A 17533-nucleotide genomic window follows, 5' to 3' on the forward strand; every position below is an offset into this window, starting at 1 on the left:
GCAAATAAATACTTCAACTATGGAAAAGGTACAATTTCTGCTTCTTCATTTTTTATACCAATACAAACAAGCAAGCGAAACTAAAAAACGCTTTAACTATTCTCATATTTTTCATAGCTGACATGTTGAGGAAAATAAGTACAGAATAATCAAAAGTAACTCTCGTTTACCTTTATAATCACTAATACCAAAATGCTTGAATTATTTAATACTATATCTTAAATACGGCTCCGTTATGCTCAAAAGTTTTGAGTCTTCCAAATAAATTACTGTTGTGGATATGCTCTTCATTTTCAAAATATATCTGACGTAGAATAGTGTATAAAATCAATGAACTGATGTCGTAGTTTCATATTCACCATAAAAATAATGTTCTTTTGTCAGATGGGCCTTAAAAATAATTTTGTAAATTGATATTCAAAATCGCAAACCTAGCGGAAAAATAGTTTTAAAAAATAAATCTAAGATGGTAGTCAAATCCAATATGGCTGCCCTACTTTTATTGTTGCAAATTGAGAATATACTCTTCCTCTTTCCAACGATATGCTGATCTCTAAGAACGGATGAGAAATGCTGGAGTTATGACAGTTTTGGTGAGTCAAGAATTGACAAAAATCGAGGGGTCCATAAAAGTGATTTCGTCTATAACTAACGAAGGGTACATCTCTCTGAAAAACTAAACTCGGATCCCTAATAAACTCGTTGAAAGCTTTCGAATGAACATAAATTTAGGCATTCCAAAGACCTCGTGCAAATAGTGGCCCGGTCTCAGCGAGAATTACTCTATTGTGTCAATAGCAATGAAATTTATTACTTTTATGCTTTCTGATGCAATGGTGATCGATCTTGTGCCAGGAACTGAATTCCAACGAACGATAAACGGAAAGGGTTTTACCATAAACGCGGTGCTCGAACCGTTCTCGTTTATGTGGAAAAATCCTGACCTCGTGACAATAAATGGTTCAGTAGAACCACAGTTGAGGATAAACCTGTAAGAATTGAGTCCCTGAGGAAGGTCCCAAATGGACCGGAACGTTGGACAAGATTAAATAACAGTGTTTTGATTTTGTCAAGACTGAAAAGCCAACTCCGTAGCTGAAGTTAAGCCCAAGATTTGCGCATTCGGATATAAAGGCGAAATAAATTAAATGAAACTAACTTTAATTGTATCTTTTTACTCTCTGTGTGCAGATTTAACACGAAACTCCTTCTATGGTATTTTCAAACTAAACTGCCGCAATCTAAAAAACGAGCAATGGGTAATGTTTCTAACATAACCGCGAGTAGACGTAGGACTTGAAAGACGCTACGTATTTACATTTAATATTTGGATTTATGGAGTTTGATTATAGGTATTGATATTGGAAACAACAGCTTCCATGCTGTGTAGAATTATTAGCTATTTGTTTATTCAAAACTTCTGGAAATAAAACTAATAATTAAATACATTATATTTTGTGATTTTTTGTAGTATGTATAACAAAGCTTTGTTTCTAACTATTAAGCCCTTATTTACTCTAGCAAATGTGGGGCATTTATAGATTTCTTATTGACGATAGTATTCAAAGCTTAAAAATTCTATTAATAAAATTTTCAGACTTGGGCAAAATGTGCTATTTTAGGGGAACTGTCCCGTTTCCCAAGCAAAAAAATAAGGCAGCAATTTCGTTGCTTCTTTCTGCTAACATGCGTGCTTACTGCTGGAAAAAATCACAACAATAAGAAACAAGTCAAGAAGAAGTAACCCTACTAAAATCGAAGAGGTACTGCTAATACGTCAAAGAAAAATAATTTAATGTTTTCTTCTAGTCTAAGTCAAGTTTAATAATATAATTTCCCAGAAAACGAAAACCAAAGTGTAAAATAATGTTTATTTACATATTCTTCTGGATTATTTTTTTGCGGACTTTTTTTAAAACATTTACAAATTTTTCAATCTAAAATGGATATTATCACTATTGCTGATTGTGCGTTATTAATTGCTAATGCCTTCTGCGAATGAATGAAAGTAATTATTTTAATCAAGTTTTTTTTTCATCAGTGAAGTTGATTTTTTTTGCTGGGGAATCAGAACTGTTGTAGTATGTATAACATTGTTTTAATGTACGTGTCGTTTGGTACCAAGCACAACTTAACATATGGTCATATGCCATGACTTGCACCCATCCCGGTATCATGTGGTATGGATTATGAAACCAATCACTTTCCGTGGATAAGCAGACCAAATCTCTCTGTGCTAATTTTATTCTTCTTCATCCACCACTGCTGCCATCGCTGCCTCAACCGTCATCGGCCTCTAGCCGTGAACTCCGAGCGATGCGATGGGCGATCGCATCCATCGCAACCGATACCACTGCATCCAAGCATCATCAAGCACAGAATAAAAACAAAGCCGCCCTCTACTTTCATGCATATTCGCAGACCCACCCACCGGCAGTTCTACCGCTGGCGACTGCATGCTGTGTAGGTAAACACAGCGAACAAACAAACGAAACGAAAAATGCGCGAGCAAAAAGCACGCCAGTACGCGCTGCTGTCACAAAATGTAATGACTCGCACACGACAGGCACTGCTTCTTTTATTGGCAAACAAACGTTGCATGAAGAAGAAGAAGCATAAAGATGATATTCGAAAAAATTTGCTCGAGGAAGCATACGTAGAAAATTTTGAAACTCTTTTTAAAAATTCTAGAAGCAATTTAATTAAAAGCGGTTATCAGTGCGGGGTCGGAAATATCTTATACTGTGTATGAAGTGCAATATCACTAAATAAAATTTTTAACCGAAATGATGTGATTATTATACAATATCAGAAATTTCCGACCCCGTACTGCTAACCGTTTTTAATTAAATTGCTCCTAGAATTTTTAAAAAGAGCTTCAAATTTTTTTACGAATGCTCCTTCGTGCAATTTTTTTCGAATATCATCTTTTCTGTTTCTTCTTCTTCATGCAACATTAGACTACCAATACACAAAGAAAATCTTGCGGTGGACCCGAAAGCCCGTAACATACCGAATTTTGATGTCCCTGTTAGGAATGCACGGGATTGGTTATATATGAAATTTTTGCTGGCTTTGACAAGAATTGATATTTTCAATAGCTTATCATTAATAATTTTAAGTTTCAATGGAATAGGCAAATTGCTGGAGAGTGTCCGAGTCGATTGATATATAAATCTTAAAATTCCATCGAATGATAAAGGCGGTAGTAACGTTCGAAATCTTCCCTTCCAGCGTAACGCTCTCGATTTCCAAAAATCTAAATGACACCCAGTATAGTAAAGAAAGACGTAAGTCCTACGTCAAAACAAACTTGATGGAAATTATTCTTGTCAAATTATGACAGGGAAGTAGCATTTAATAATTTATATTTGCAGGTGAAATATCATCATATCAAATATACTATATTAACAATATGATTCACTCTCACGAAATTTTGGCGACACCACATGTGGCGCCAACTCGCGTCCGAAAGGATCGATACACACGTAAATCGAACTACCCAAAATATGACGATCGTTTTACACACACTTCAAAATGTCATCATGAAAAAAAATAGGGATGCTTGATGTTTTTTTTTGCAAATTTAATCGATTATGTTTAATCGAATGCAAATGAAAAATCAAATGTTGTAGCAGAAGTGTGGTAGGCATATTTTTGTGGAAATGTATAATAATTTTGATATAGCTCGTTGAACTGTATCCGGCGGGACCATGCCGGTGCACCTACTCGCCCTCTGTTTCGCACACCATGTTGCTGTTTGCTCATTTGACTGCAACACTTTTATCAAATGTACTTCTTCTTCTTATTGGCATTACATCCCCACCCTGGGACAGAGCCGCCTCGCAGCTTAGTGTTCATTAAGCACTTCCACAGTTATTAACTGCGAGGTTTCTAAGCCAAGTTACCATTTTTGCATTCGTATATCATGAGGCTAACACGATGATACTTTTATGCCCAGGGAAGTCGAGACAATTTCCAATCCGAAAATTGTCTAGACTGGCTCCGGGAATCGAACCCAGCCACCCTCAGCATGGTCTTGCTTTGTAGCCGCGCGTCTTACCGCACGGCTAATGTACTATTGTCGCGCTAATCTTTTCCTAGAATGCTGCGGCGGTCTTACACTCACAGGCTCGGAAGCAGGAAGCCGCAGTATTCTATTTTATCTCGAGATGCATAATATATTAACAATATGATTCACTCTCACGAAATTCTGGCGACCCCACATGTGGCGCCACGATACACGATACACGTTATAATTAAACTACCCAACATATGACGATCGTTATACACACACACTTACGGAGCCGAATTTATTGAATTCAACATTTGGCTAGCAAACATTACCGCTAGGCAATGGTTAAACTCACTGGTATTTTTTAACAGCAAGGAAGTGACCCTGATCAATTTACTTATGTTTTGTTACACTTTTTGAATTTAAATGTAAATTAACAAAATTCGTAGAGATTTATAGATTTATGATTTATAGATATATAGATGCATAAGAGTTTACAAAATGATTGTTTGAGCTCGAAAAACGATGGAATTCCGACATTCAAGACTTAAGGATTTTTGAAAACGTAACGATTTTTATCACATTTTCAAGGATGATGTGATCAAAATATTTTACCCACTTGTGAGATGAGCATTAGGGTGATTAGGCTCATCTGATTCTTTACCATGTTCTGAGTTTCCCCTGAAAATTTGAGCTCATTTGGATTAAAACTGATTTAGCACAAGCTAACCTACATAGCTAAAAGGAATACTCAACAGCTTTCACTCAGTGTAAACCGCATCTCAATTAATCGTTCCAATAATTCATGATTAGACAATGTTTTCACCACGTAAAACACTTTTTTGGTAGTTGATTTGCATTATAAATATATTAGGGAGAAATATCAATATATTCAAGGGAGATTATATATTGCTGTTACAATTATTTTAACTTGATATTTGAAAACCATCCCTAGAGCGGAATAAAACTTGTAATGTTGATTGGGATATCACCGCATGGCTAAGGAAGGCTTTTATATTACTATGGTAGATTATTGTTTAGCATGATCAATCATTTTGAATAATTTTATGACACCAGTTAAACTTATTCATTCGCATAACAAGTTTCAATTTTGGCAGGTGTTTAGAAAGAATTGGGTATATATGAAAAAAGATATCGAACCAGTGCATAATCTCCATCCAAGCGTTTCTCAGCTATTTTCAGAGGATTTCATACATTTATCGAGTTTGGCTTCGTTATGCTCTTTGACGCTTGAGCTTCAATAAACAAGTTATTTAGACTATAACTTGGTAATAATCGATTCCTCCTTAATTTTTTATATGATGATTGGAAGAAAAAAATCGAGGAAACTCATTTAGTAGTGACGTGGTAAATAATTGACTGTTTTACAACTAAAAGGTTCCGTTTAATAGCCTATTCAGATTGGGCTATTTATGACTTTGTTAAGTGAGAGGGTATCCAATTATTACGAGGTGTTCAGACTGCAGCAAGATAATATATCTTGACGTTTCCATGTTTGCTCATTTGCACGCTAATACAGGGTTGAATTCAAGGAGAGTTTTAAAATTTAATTTGCGAAATCAAGCATTTGTGTGGCGACAATCGAACATTTTTTTCTGAACAAAGTTTCTACGAAAAAAAATATGAAAAGGGATTTTCGAAGAATATTTGAAGCTCTCATTAAGGATAATGATAATTCATTAGTTGGATGCGCCGTTCTTCGGGGAATCAGACTATTCCTCAATTTATTTTTAAGTATAAAAAGTATTTTGATTCTGTACTATGATCGAACGGAGATTTGATAGAAAAATTTAGATACTTTTGGGAATTCTCACAAATAAATAAAAAAAGGACGATTGGACCAATTTTCAAGAAATATTATCGAACTAAAATGTATTTCCACCAGTATCTCCATGTATGAAGGGCAACTCAGTAATTTAATTTTTTTCAAAAATGGAAACTGAACCATTGCGTTCTACTCGACAATCAATGATACAGCTTCTAACAAAATCGAATCGTGTGAATGTGATATAATTTAAACTGGATTTTGGATGAATTAATGCATTACCAATCCATGTTTTATTTAAGGTTATTCTACTTTATATATACATCCCATTCAAATCGTACAGTTGTCCCACGTGTAAAATGTTGAAATCCAAAGTATATTAAGCCATTCAAGGAGCAGAATTGAAACAATTTCTGAAATCATGTTTATTCATCAAATATATTCGTTTTACAACCATTCCTACGTTTTAAATTGTCTTCCGCATTGGCCCTTGAACTTTGAAAATTTATTCGATTTGTTCTATTAAATCTAGGTTTAAGTTAAATACTTCATGTTAATTCTAGAGAGCATCTGTTTTTTAAACAATTCATGTTGAATAAGTGGAGAATAAATAATTATCATCATTATTTTTCATCATATAAAATGCTTTTCACAAAACCATCACAATCCGAGTTATTCTTCAGCGCTCAGAAGATTTCCGTCTAACATGCATTCGACCCTGCTGCGACAGAAAGAGCATGACTGTCAACTACGAAACGAAATGAAAACAGAGAGAATTTTCTCTCTGGCAAAGAGAGCGTGACGCTTGTCAGTCTTGTTTTGTTGAATTTCTCCCTGCATCCCAGTTAGAACGAAAGCTCTCTCGTAATAATTGTTCGTAATAAATTCTTCATGACTCTTTTTAGCGGGTATCTTTTGACAGCGCAAAATGTATGGAATATTACGTAAATAATGACATCATAAAGCGTATTTACCCTGAAACGCCAATTATTATGTCATTTATGGCGTAATCTGAATAGGCTATAAGGGAGAAAAAAAAGTTGTTTGGGACCCTCGGCAGATTTTTTTCAAATAGTCACGAAATGAACGCCTAAAGGGTCAAACACAATGGACACGTTTGCGTGCGTTTTGACAGTTTTCCCATGTGTTTGGCCCATAAGAGCTATATTTTCACGTAGTGAAGGTATTAGCGATGCTCTTTTTTTTTGTCACACACCACGTTGAATTATCTTGATTTTATAAAATCAATGATGATTTCTTTTCAAATTAACTCGCATGCATAATCCCATTTTTGAGAATTCCCAAATTGTTATCAATTTGTGAATATGATTTGACAGAGAAAAACGTACTTTTGTGAACAAACTGCCTGTGACGTCTCGGACAGTGCGCACCTACCACCTCAACACCTTGCTGCGACTAACGTCGATACAACTGACGTACAGATCTATTGCTTTAACGAATGATGTTTGCATCTACTGGAGAGAGAGCAGCGATGAAAGCCAGAAAAAAGTGCAAATTCATCAACACGTGAACTGTTAGCTGCGAAATTGCGATAAATCAACTTAATATTAGAATATTATTACCACTCTTAGATAATACGTTAATCAATTGTGCCACCGAACAAGTTAATAACCGCTGGTTTCCAACCTAATACCTGGTGCATGAATTGATTGTTCCACAATTTTCTATCCTACGAAGTGATTCTTAATGTTTAAAAGGCTGAATCTAAGTTAGCAGGAGGCTTGATACAACCGAGTTGTGGTAGAAGAAATAGGAGGCACTAAACGAAATTTTAACTATCCGCTAACTCCCTGTGGTGGTTCAATATTTCGGAAGACATCCCCTCACGTTGGCAAGGCCATCCATATTAAAATTTCGTTTACCACGGCGGACGATGTCGGAACCAGGTATGGATGCTGACAACAGAGCTAAATGTACCTCAGGTAAGCGGCAAACATCTCCCAATTCAAAGTCAGGCAATAAAGAACCCCCAAAAGACCCGTCTAGACAACCTCCAAATAATGACCCAAAAGACGCAGTTGTCGCGAGTTCGACCCCCAATTCGTTAAATCCCCCCAACGCGACGTGTAATTCCACACCGGTGGCTCGAGGTAATTGTAAGTTGTGCGATAAACCGGACGACGACCAAATGGTGCAGTGTGATACATGTGATGTGTGGCACCATTTCGCGTGTGTGGGAGTTTCTGAGGATATACAGGGCTGCAGTTGGATCTGCTTGGAATGCGCTACCGCGAAAGCAACCAAGGCAACGAAATCCAGAAGGAAAACATCCACACAGAAATTGGCGGTGACGTTACGGAAGAGGACAACTCGAGCAACAGCTACAAAGGGTACGAAAAAAGTGATTCCTACAACGGGGCGGAAGCATGCTGTTTGTGAAGCGGCGGCGAATTGTGAAGGTGATCCAGTTTCATTGGAGATGACGTTACTGAAGAGGACAACTGGAGCAACAGATGTAATTGATACGAAGAAAGTTATTCCTGGGCGGAAACATGCTGTTTATGATGCGGCAGCGAACTGCGAAGATGATCCAGTTGCAGCTGTTGGACGGAGCGGAAATTATGCACAGGCACCGACAAAAGCAAGCGTGAGAAAGGCCGGTTCAGTGGTATCAGCAGCATCGCGTAAATCATTCAAGGCGCGTTTGGATGTGGAGCTGCAACAGATCGAAGCTGAAGAGACACTGATGCAAGAAGAGATGCGGCGTAAGCGGGAACTAGCGGAAAAGAAGTTTGCTGTTCTGAAGGAGATGGCCGATTTGGAAGGCAGTGGCGAATCAGTCGTTGATCAGCAGAATGATCATCACAAGGTGGAACAGTGGTTGAAACATCGTGGTGAGACGAGAGTGAAACAAAAGCGTTCGTCATTCAAGGAAACCAGCGTGGAAGATGCCGGAAGTGAAGTGGAAACTGAAGATTCAAGCGAAGAAGGAACATTTGGTACCGGGACAAAACGTGAAGAAGAACTTTCATCCATCGGTGAAACCAATTGTGACGGAAGTGAAGAAGAAGCAAAATCCTATGATGAACGTGCAGGGCGAAGACACCGCAGATCGAAGAGTGAGACAGCCAAAAGGGTCGAAATTTGTGGAAGTAGACGATCCGTTGCAGACCGGCAACAATCTTTGATAAGCAGCAAAAGGCTATCGAAGCACGAGCTCGCAGCACGTCAGGTTGTACCTCGTGAGCTGCCCAAGTTCAGCGGTAATCCGGAGGAATGGCCAATGGTCTTATCAACGTATGAAGATACAACGGCTATGTGCGGATACACCGAAGCGGAGAACATGATTCGTTTGAGAAGCTGTCTGAAGGGAGATGCATTCAACGCTGTTCGAAGTTTCTTAATGCGGCCTGAGACGGTAGGCAGAGCGATCAGTGCACTGAAACTGCGCTTCGGTAGACCGGAGACGATAATTGAATACCTAAAGGAGAAGATTATCTCGATGCCAACTATCAAGCCAGACGCGATGGACAAGCTGGTTGACTATGCTCTGGAGGTTCAGAATCTCTGTGCAACGGTAAAAGCTTGCGGTGAAAAGGAGTATATGTGTGATACGACACTCCTAAAGGAATTAGTCCAGAAGCTGCCACCACAAATAAAGCTGGATTGGGCGCGGTACAAGAGGAACTTGCCAAAGGTAAAGTTGTCCACGTTCAGCCAGTGGATATACAGTTTGGCGGAAGATGTAAACGTCGTTTTCGAGCCCCAGTGCCGCGGAAGCAAGAACCAGGAGTTTAGAGGAACCCGTAAGGAGAAGTATGTAAACACTCACGCAGAAGTTCTTCCCAAGGATAGGACTCAGCCTGTATACCCGGCTCAAGGAAGATCAACAGTAGCCGGAGGAAGCGGAGGAAGCAAACCATGTCCCGCGTGCAAAGAAGATTGCAAATATCTTGGGAAGTGCAAGCGATTTCTGGAGCTGTCGTACGAAGCTAGGTGGGCGACAGTACGTGGATTTAACTATTGTCGCAAGTGTCTTCGTCAGCATAAAGGTGGCTGCAATTCTGGAGAATGTGGGAAGAACGGCTGTACCTTCAAGCACCACGTGTTGCTCCACAAGGACTTATTAGCATCAACACCACCGAACGGTGCAACAATCAATAGGAGTGGCTTTTCGAGGCAGAATGAGGAACGCAACGTTAATACGCACCAAACAGGTACAAGTCCAGGTTCGCTTCGTTACTTGCCAGTGACTCTGTTTGGAAACGGAGTAAATCTGAAATGTCACGCCTTCCTGGACGACGGATCTGAGCTGACTCTCATCGATCAGCAACTGGCCGAAGAATTGAGACTGTCTGGAACCATTCGTCCGCTCTGCCTGAAATGGACGGGTGGTACTCATCGTTACGAATCCGATTCACAGAGTGTCGAACTTGAGATAGCCGGAAAAGAAGGGAAGCGGTTGTTGCTGCAGGATGTGAGAACTGTCGAAGAGCTGCAATTACCCTTCCAGTCTTTGGATATGACCCAACTCACTGAGAAGCATCGATACCTGCAGGGACTCCCTGTGGAATCATACACAAACGTACGTCCACGGATACTGATTGGGTTGAAACATGCTAACGTTATGTTAGTGCGGAAAAGTCGTGAAGGCAAGATGGGTGATCCGATTGCCGTCAAAACCAATCTCGGCTGGTCGGTATACGGTGGCTGGGCTACGGAAAATTCGTCGAGCACTAGTCACACCTACCACATTTGTACTTGTAGCGAAGAAAACATAATTCACCTTAACCAGATGGTCAAAGACTACTTCTCGATCGATAACCTGGTAGTCAAATCCAACCAGCCCGAGCGTCTTTCTAAGGATGATGAGCGGGCAATGTCTCTGTTGGAATCTCGCACGCATTTCAATGGAGAGCGGTACGAAACAGGCCTGTTATGGCGCTCTGACAGAATCCGGCTACCGGATAATAAGGCAGTCGCAATACGTCGGTGGAGATGCCTGGAGAAACGCATGGCGAAGGATACGGAGTTATCGAAAGTTTTGAACGACAAAATCGCGGAATACATCTCTAAAAATACAACCGCGAACTGACACCAGAGGAGCTTTCGGAAAAGCATGAACGAGTGTGGTATCTACCGATTTTCCCGGTATACAATCCGAATAAACCTGGAAAGGTACGCATCGTGTGGGATGCCGCCGCCACAGCGTACGGAACATCACTGAACTCGGTACTTCTTACTGGTCCCGATCAGTTGGCGTCTTTAGTTGGTATTCTGTATCAGTTCCGTGAGCATCGAGTCGGCGTGTGTGCCGACATCCGTGAGATGTTCCACCAGATAGGGATAGTTCCGGAAGATCAACACTGTCAGCGGTTTCTGTGGCGCAGTAGTGAAGAACATGGTGAGCCTAGAACATATGTCATGCAGGTAATGACCTTCGGGGCTAGCTGTTCTCCTGCTACAGCCCAGTTTGTGAAGAACAGCAACGCAGACAGATACGTAGACGAATATCCGGAAGCAGTAGCGGTGATCAAGAAACGACACTATGTGGACGACATGGTTTTGAGCGTCGAAACGGAGGAAGAAGTCGTCGAGTTGTCCGAATTGGTACGCTATATCCACATGCAGGGTGGATTTGAAATCCGCAACTGGGTTTCCAACTCAGCGCTGGTGCTATCAAAAATGAATGCGGAGCAGTCAACGGAAAAGGACTTGAGTATAACATCCGAGCTACAGACTCAGAAAATCCTCGGCATGTGGTGGGATACGCAGGACGATGTATTCAAGTACAAGATCAGCTGGGCGAGATTTGATTCAGCGCTTCTCGATGGAAGTCGTTGTCCTACCAAACGAGAGATCCTTCGGACACTGATGACCATCTACGATCCTGTAGGACTGATAGACCACTATTTGGTTCTACTGAAAATCCTGCTTCAGGAGGTGTGGCGTACTGGGGTTGAATGGGATGAGCCTATCCCTGAAATTCTGTTCGAGAGGTGGCGTACGTGGCTTCGTCTTCTCCCAGAATTGGAGAAACTACGGATACCAAGGTGTTACCGGCAAGTTATACTGGCGATGGAAGAGGCTGTGATAGATATGCACGTGTTCGTTGATGCCAGCGAAAGTGCTATGTCGGCCGTTGTGTTTCTGCGATTTTCGAAAGGTGGCCAGCTGGAATGTTCTTTGGTTGCAGCCAAGACTCGAGTAGCACCGATGAAATACACCTCAATCCCACGGTTAGAGCTGCAGGCCGCAGTTCTGGGGTGTCGATTGGCTGCCAACGTAACACGAAACCTGACTATGAATATCTCTAAGCGTACATATTGGACAGACTCCCGAAATGTACTTTGTTGGCTTCATGCCGACCACAAGCGATACAGTGCTTTCGTCGGATCAAGAATCAGTGAAATGTTGGAATCTACGGACATCCACGATTGGAGATGGGTTCCAACTCGATCTAATGTCGCTGATGACGGGACCAGATGGCGAGATCGACCAGACCTATCTTCGGAGAGCAGGTGGTTCAAGGGTCCAGAGTTCCTGATGCAAGCAGCGGAGCAGTGGCCTAAGCAGCCATTAAAGATCTCCACCGAGGAAGAGATGAGACCCAGTGTATTGTTCCACACCAGTGTTTCTGAACCAGTAATCGATGTCAGCAGGTTTTCGAGTTGGCGACGACTGTTGGTAGTGACCGGATACGTTCATCGCTTCTGCTCGAACATTCGACGAAGCAGCAAGAAAGATCCTCTGATATTTGGACCGTTATCGCGGGAAGAGCTTCGCAATGCGGAAGCACACCATTATCGGCAAGCGCAACGTGACATATACCAGGATGAAGTTGCAGTGCTGGTTGCTAAAGAAGCAACGAAAAAAAATCCAAAGGCGAGTCCTCCCTATAAACTGAGCACATTCGCGGACGACTCAGGCGTATTGCGGATGAAAGGTAGAACCGGCGTGTGTGCGTATCTCCACAGCGACGCGAAGAATCCTGTTATTCTACCACCCAAGCATCCAGTAACATCGCTACTCTTAGCATACTATCACGAAAAGTACTTCCACCGCAATTACGAGATCGCAGTCAACGAAGTTCGCCAAAAGTACAGCATTTTTCGCTTGAGACAAACACTTGCCACCATTCGTAGAAACTGTCAATGGTGCAAAAATCGTGACGCTGTTCCTTAATCTCTGGAAGTGGCCGATCTTCAAGTGGCTAGGCTATCAGCACACACGAGACCGTTTGCACATATGGGGGTCGATTATTTTGGTCCAATAGAGGTAATTGTGGGTAGAAGGGTAAAAAAAGGTGGGGGGTCTACTGACTTGTTTGACGATAAGGGCCATCCATATCGAGGTAGCTCATTCCTTAACGACAAGTTCCTGCATAATGGCGTTGAGGAACTTCATCGCACGAAGAGGTACGCCAGTTAGCTTCTACAGCGATAGGGGCACAAATTTTGTAGGTGCCAACCGAACGCTGCAGGAGCTCTACCAGGCAGTTGATCGGAATCAGCTGATGCGGGAGTTCGTCACTTCGTCTACATCGTGGCAGTTCAACCCACCAGCGTCGCCCCACATGGGAGGAAGTTGGGAGCGGCTCGTACAGTCGGTCAAACGGAACCTGGCCGAAATCCTGCGCGCACGGCGACCAAATGACGAGGAACTGAGGAATGCACTGACAGAGGTAGAGGGTGTGCTCAACACGCGTCCTCTTACTCACGTGCCAATCGATGACGAAGCAGCACCAGCCCTTACGCCCAACCATTTTCTTCTGGGCTCTTCGGATGGTTCGAAGCCGTTGACATTCGTAGACGCGAACACTGCGGCATTGCGACGAGGACATCCGACTTCCCAATGGTTGGCGAATCTCTTCTGGAAACGCTGGGTTCGGGACTACCTTCCCGACATAACACGACGTACGAAGTGGCACGAGAAGGCAAAACCTCTTGAGGAAGGTGACATTGTAGTCATCGTGGATCATGAGCATCCCAGAAACTGTTGGCCCAAGGGACGGGTCATCGGAGTGGTAACTAGTGGAGGGCAAACTCGCAGGGCTACCGTTCAAACAGTGAGCGGAATCTACGAGCGATCTACCGTTAACCTGGCGGTGTTGGACGTACGGCGCGACGCAGAGTAAGCGGAACCGAAGAACCCGGTTCGCGTACCGGGGAGGAGTGTGACGTCTCGGACAGTGCGCACCTACCACCTCAACACCTTGCTGCGACTAACGTCGATACAACTGACGTACAGATCTATTGCTTTAACGAATGATGTTTGCATCTACTGGAGAGAGAGCAGCGATGAAAGCCAGAAAAAAGTGCAAATTCATCAACACGTGAACTGTTAGCTGCGAAATTGCGATAAATCAACTTAATATTAGAATATTATTACCACTCTTAGATAATACGTTAATCAATTGTGCCACCGAACAAGTTAATAACCGCTGGTTTCCAACCCTAATACCTGGTGCATGAATTGATTGTTCCACAATTTTCTATCCTACGAAGTGATTCTTAATGTTTAAAAGGCTGAATCTAAGTTAGCAGGAGGCTTGATACAACCGAGTTGTGGTAGAAGAAATAGGAGGCACTAAACGAAATTTTAACTATCCGCTAACTCCCTGTGGTGGTTCAATATTTCGGAAGACATCCCCTCACGTTGGCAAGGCCATCCATACTGCCCGATATGAGAGTCTGATATAAATACAATTCAAACATAATTACGTTTGTGGTACAATCTCTCTAGATAAAAATGAGTTTGAATTTCCTTTGAGGCAATATAACTCACGAACGGGTTGACCGATTTGTACGGGTTTCTCATTAATCGATTCGTCTTGAGGACTGCTGTGTTATAAAATATCACTAAATTTTGAGGAGAAAGTTGAGAAATTGTGAAAATACAATTTTGATGCGAGTGGTAAGGAAACCCAATACGATCGCGCTAAAAATGATCTAGAGTGCGGCGCTGAATGAACTCAACAATTGACAGTAAGAATGCAAAATATAGTTGACTCTGTAAATCTCGATGTTCTATATCTCGATATCTCTCCCTATGTCGATGGTTTCCTCGGTCCCTTCAATCTACATACATTTTGGCTTTCTACATCTCGATAACTTCCCTATCTTGAAATCTTTCTATCCCGATGTGTTGTAATCGTATTTTGTTCTGGATTCACTCTCCTTATGTCGATATGTTCAAATTTTTAGGCTACTAGACCATATTTGGACGATAACAATACAGATCAACAATAAGCAATGATATTTGTTTTGTTGTCGTTTTTCATAGCAACATGCTGTTTTGGATCTAGTACCCATTTAAATTTTCCTTCCATTCCTCGATCTCTCCCTATCTCGATGGTCCCTTCAATATCGAGATGTGGAGAGCGACTGAAGTATAATCCCGAGCAAGGTCGGGTACGTTCAACTAGTTTTTATTGCGAAAGTACCGAAAAATAATCTATTAAATCCCAAAAAATATCTGATATTGGATACGAAATCGAGAAAGCACAATAAAATAGGCGTAATTAAGTTTAGCCGAAATATCTCACCGTAATGCTACGTTTTGAAAGGGCAAGTGAATTGAACAGCTTAGTTTAATGCAATTTACTTGCCAAGAGTTGAACATGTTCAACTTACTGTCCGTTCAAGTGAGTTGAGCGAAGGTGTTTGGACGCGTTTAATCCAAGCGACTTGTTCAATTCACTTTCCATGTCTAAATGTAACCAAATAATCATAACCATTATGATAAGCGTAACATAACAAAACGAAATCGGATGAGTGTCATCTTCATGGCTTTCCACTCAAGATACATATTCATTCAATCAATGGTGGGCAGCAAAAAGTTTTCAATTAATAATAAGTTGCAACGCAGGTGTTAAGTTCCAGTAAAATTTAGGACATCGAAGAGGAAGAAGAATGATGCATTGGAATAATATCGATAATATTCAGAAAGAATTAATCAAATTTCTTGCTGAAGAAAATGATAGAAATGTTTACAGTGGAACAATCATTTTAATGTTTGCGGAACGGCTTTCACAGTTTGAACGATTGAAGCAAAGGTGTAGTTTGTCTGCTTTGCACTGCTTCATCGAAATATTTACAGTAGTGTTTGCATTTAACAAAGTCGATATTTTGCATTTAACAAAGGTGATAATCGATTTATTGAAAAATGTATGGACATCCCCACACTGTAAAATGTCATCGAACAACTGTATGACTACTCACCGGAAGATGGCAGGAGGGTTTTCCAGCACAAGCTAGAAAAAAACATGTTTAGATTCCTCTTTGCTCGCTAGATGATGTTGTTATCACCGGCAAATTGTTCGCCATTTCGTTGTATGGAAAACTCGAAGTGACCCATATTGTTAATATAATATATTTGATCATATCTACTGTAGAATTAAAAAAAAAAGTCGCTGTAGTCGTCAAAGTGATTGCGCCCCCGACGTGAAGCTGGCGGAATTGATTTGCAGCCGGAGGTCTTTGTAGAACAAAAGCGTTTAAAGTTCCATACACTAGAATGCTTAAACTAGGGAAGGGTTCGGCCATTGCAAAAATACACTCGATTCTTTTTTTACACGGGGAATGCATGCATAAAAGCAGTATCGGGTCTTATTCTTATTCCCAGGCAATCGATTGTCCAGTATTCTTGAAGACCAGAAAAAAAAGATTTTTGCAAACTCCCTAAAACGGCCTAACCCCCTAAAAAATATGCCGAATATTTCCTGACGTAGTTACAACGTATGGTCGCTGATTGCGTAACAATATAAAGCATGAGCAAATGAAATGCAGAATAAATTACTCCAAATATTCAACTAGACATGGAACGCAGGTTTTTAAAACGGTAATAAATGAAAGCAAAAGTGCAGCGCATAATGCACAAATCATGAATTTTCATAAAGGTAAAACATAAGCAGTAATTAGCTGCAGAAAATATTATTCCACAACGCACCCCTCTTACAAACAGATCGAGAAACACACGCCGGAATTCCAAACAGATTGCATCGACCATCACCCGGGGGCGGCGATCAAGCACATCGCGCATTGATCCACAAACCTTCAAATTGTTGCGCAACCTCGATAGGTTCAATCCTCGGGTATTGCGCTTCGCACGGGTACGATACCAGAGACTATGTTTAAAATATACGAAACTTTCGCCACTTCGAAAATCTGAAGAAGAAAAAACGGCGGCATCGTGTCGGTGACCGAAAAAAGAGCTAGAAGATGGTTCAATTGCTTTATACTGGTTAATGATGGATGAATGGATGTTGATTATTGGGTGGAAAAAATTTCTCCAAACCGAATGGGTGCGTAATGCGTCCTCTGTGTCTTCGGTGGCAGAGCAGGATCGTTCATAATGCTTTGTGGAAAGAAGATATCTTTGAACTCAGCAATTAAGTTATTATTGTACGGTTTGTTTCTTTCTCGACGAACTTGGTAGGAGCCGCGCAGTTTGGTGCACTTAATTTCCATTTAGCTGCAGTAAAGTCATTTTAGTAAATGGTCTGAAACGAGGTTTTTCTGATTTCCTCACAGTTATACTATCTTGTGAAACTATGAAAAGCAACTTTGTTATGAACGACTAACAAAAACAGTACATTTATTAGTTAAAACTGTATACTGTATCATCGATCTACTTAAAATAGGGGTTGGATCAGAACACACAAACACACCCTATGCCTATAAGAACATTACTAATGAGAAGCTTTAACTACAGCTATTCAATGAAGGCTTAATAATATCCACTTGAGATTCCACAGAACTTCGATTCCT

The 17533-nt window shown here is 41.0% G+C and overlaps 2 protein-coding genes and 1 long non-coding RNA gene across 11 annotated transcripts in view; 1 reads left to right on the forward strand and 2 right to left on the reverse strand.

The window, feature by feature from the left end:
- Positions 1–17533, reverse strand: part of LOC134223873 (flotillin-2) — a 619172-nt gene that overhangs the window by 219077 nt on the left and 382562 nt on the right. The window lies entirely within an intron of this gene.
- The window catches only part of LOC134224973 (uncharacterized), an 89269-nt gene that overhangs the window by 8944 nt on the left and 62792 nt on the right, over positions 1–17533 (reverse strand). The gene's annotated exons all lie outside the window — the stretch shown is intronic.
- Positions 7696–12947, forward strand: LOC134219136 (uncharacterized). Its single transcript, XM_062697834.1, has 2 exons — positions 7696–10750; positions 10864–12947. The coding sequence occupies exons 1-2, from the start codon at positions 7696–7698 to the stop codon at positions 12945–12947; spliced, it is 5139 nt and encodes a 1712-aa protein (XP_062553818.1).

The sequence above is a fragment of the Armigeres subalbatus genome, chromosome 3 (genome assembly GCF_024139115.2).
Source record: "Armigeres subalbatus isolate Guangzhou_Male chromosome 3, GZ_Asu_2, whole genome shotgun sequence".
Taxonomy (NCBI): domain Eukaryota; kingdom Metazoa; phylum Arthropoda; class Insecta; order Diptera; family Culicidae; genus Armigeres; species Armigeres subalbatus.

Excerpts from the sequence above, each read along its gene's own strand:
- LOC134219136 (XM_062697834.1), top strand. The coding sequence starts at position 7,696 with ATGTCGGAACCAGGTATGGATGCTGACAACAGAGCTAAATGTACCTCA. Across the intron at positions 10,751-10,863 it reads TAATAAGGCAGTCGCAATAC|AGGAGCTTTCGGAAAAGCAT; the intron begins GTCGGTGGAGAT and ends AACTGACACCAG.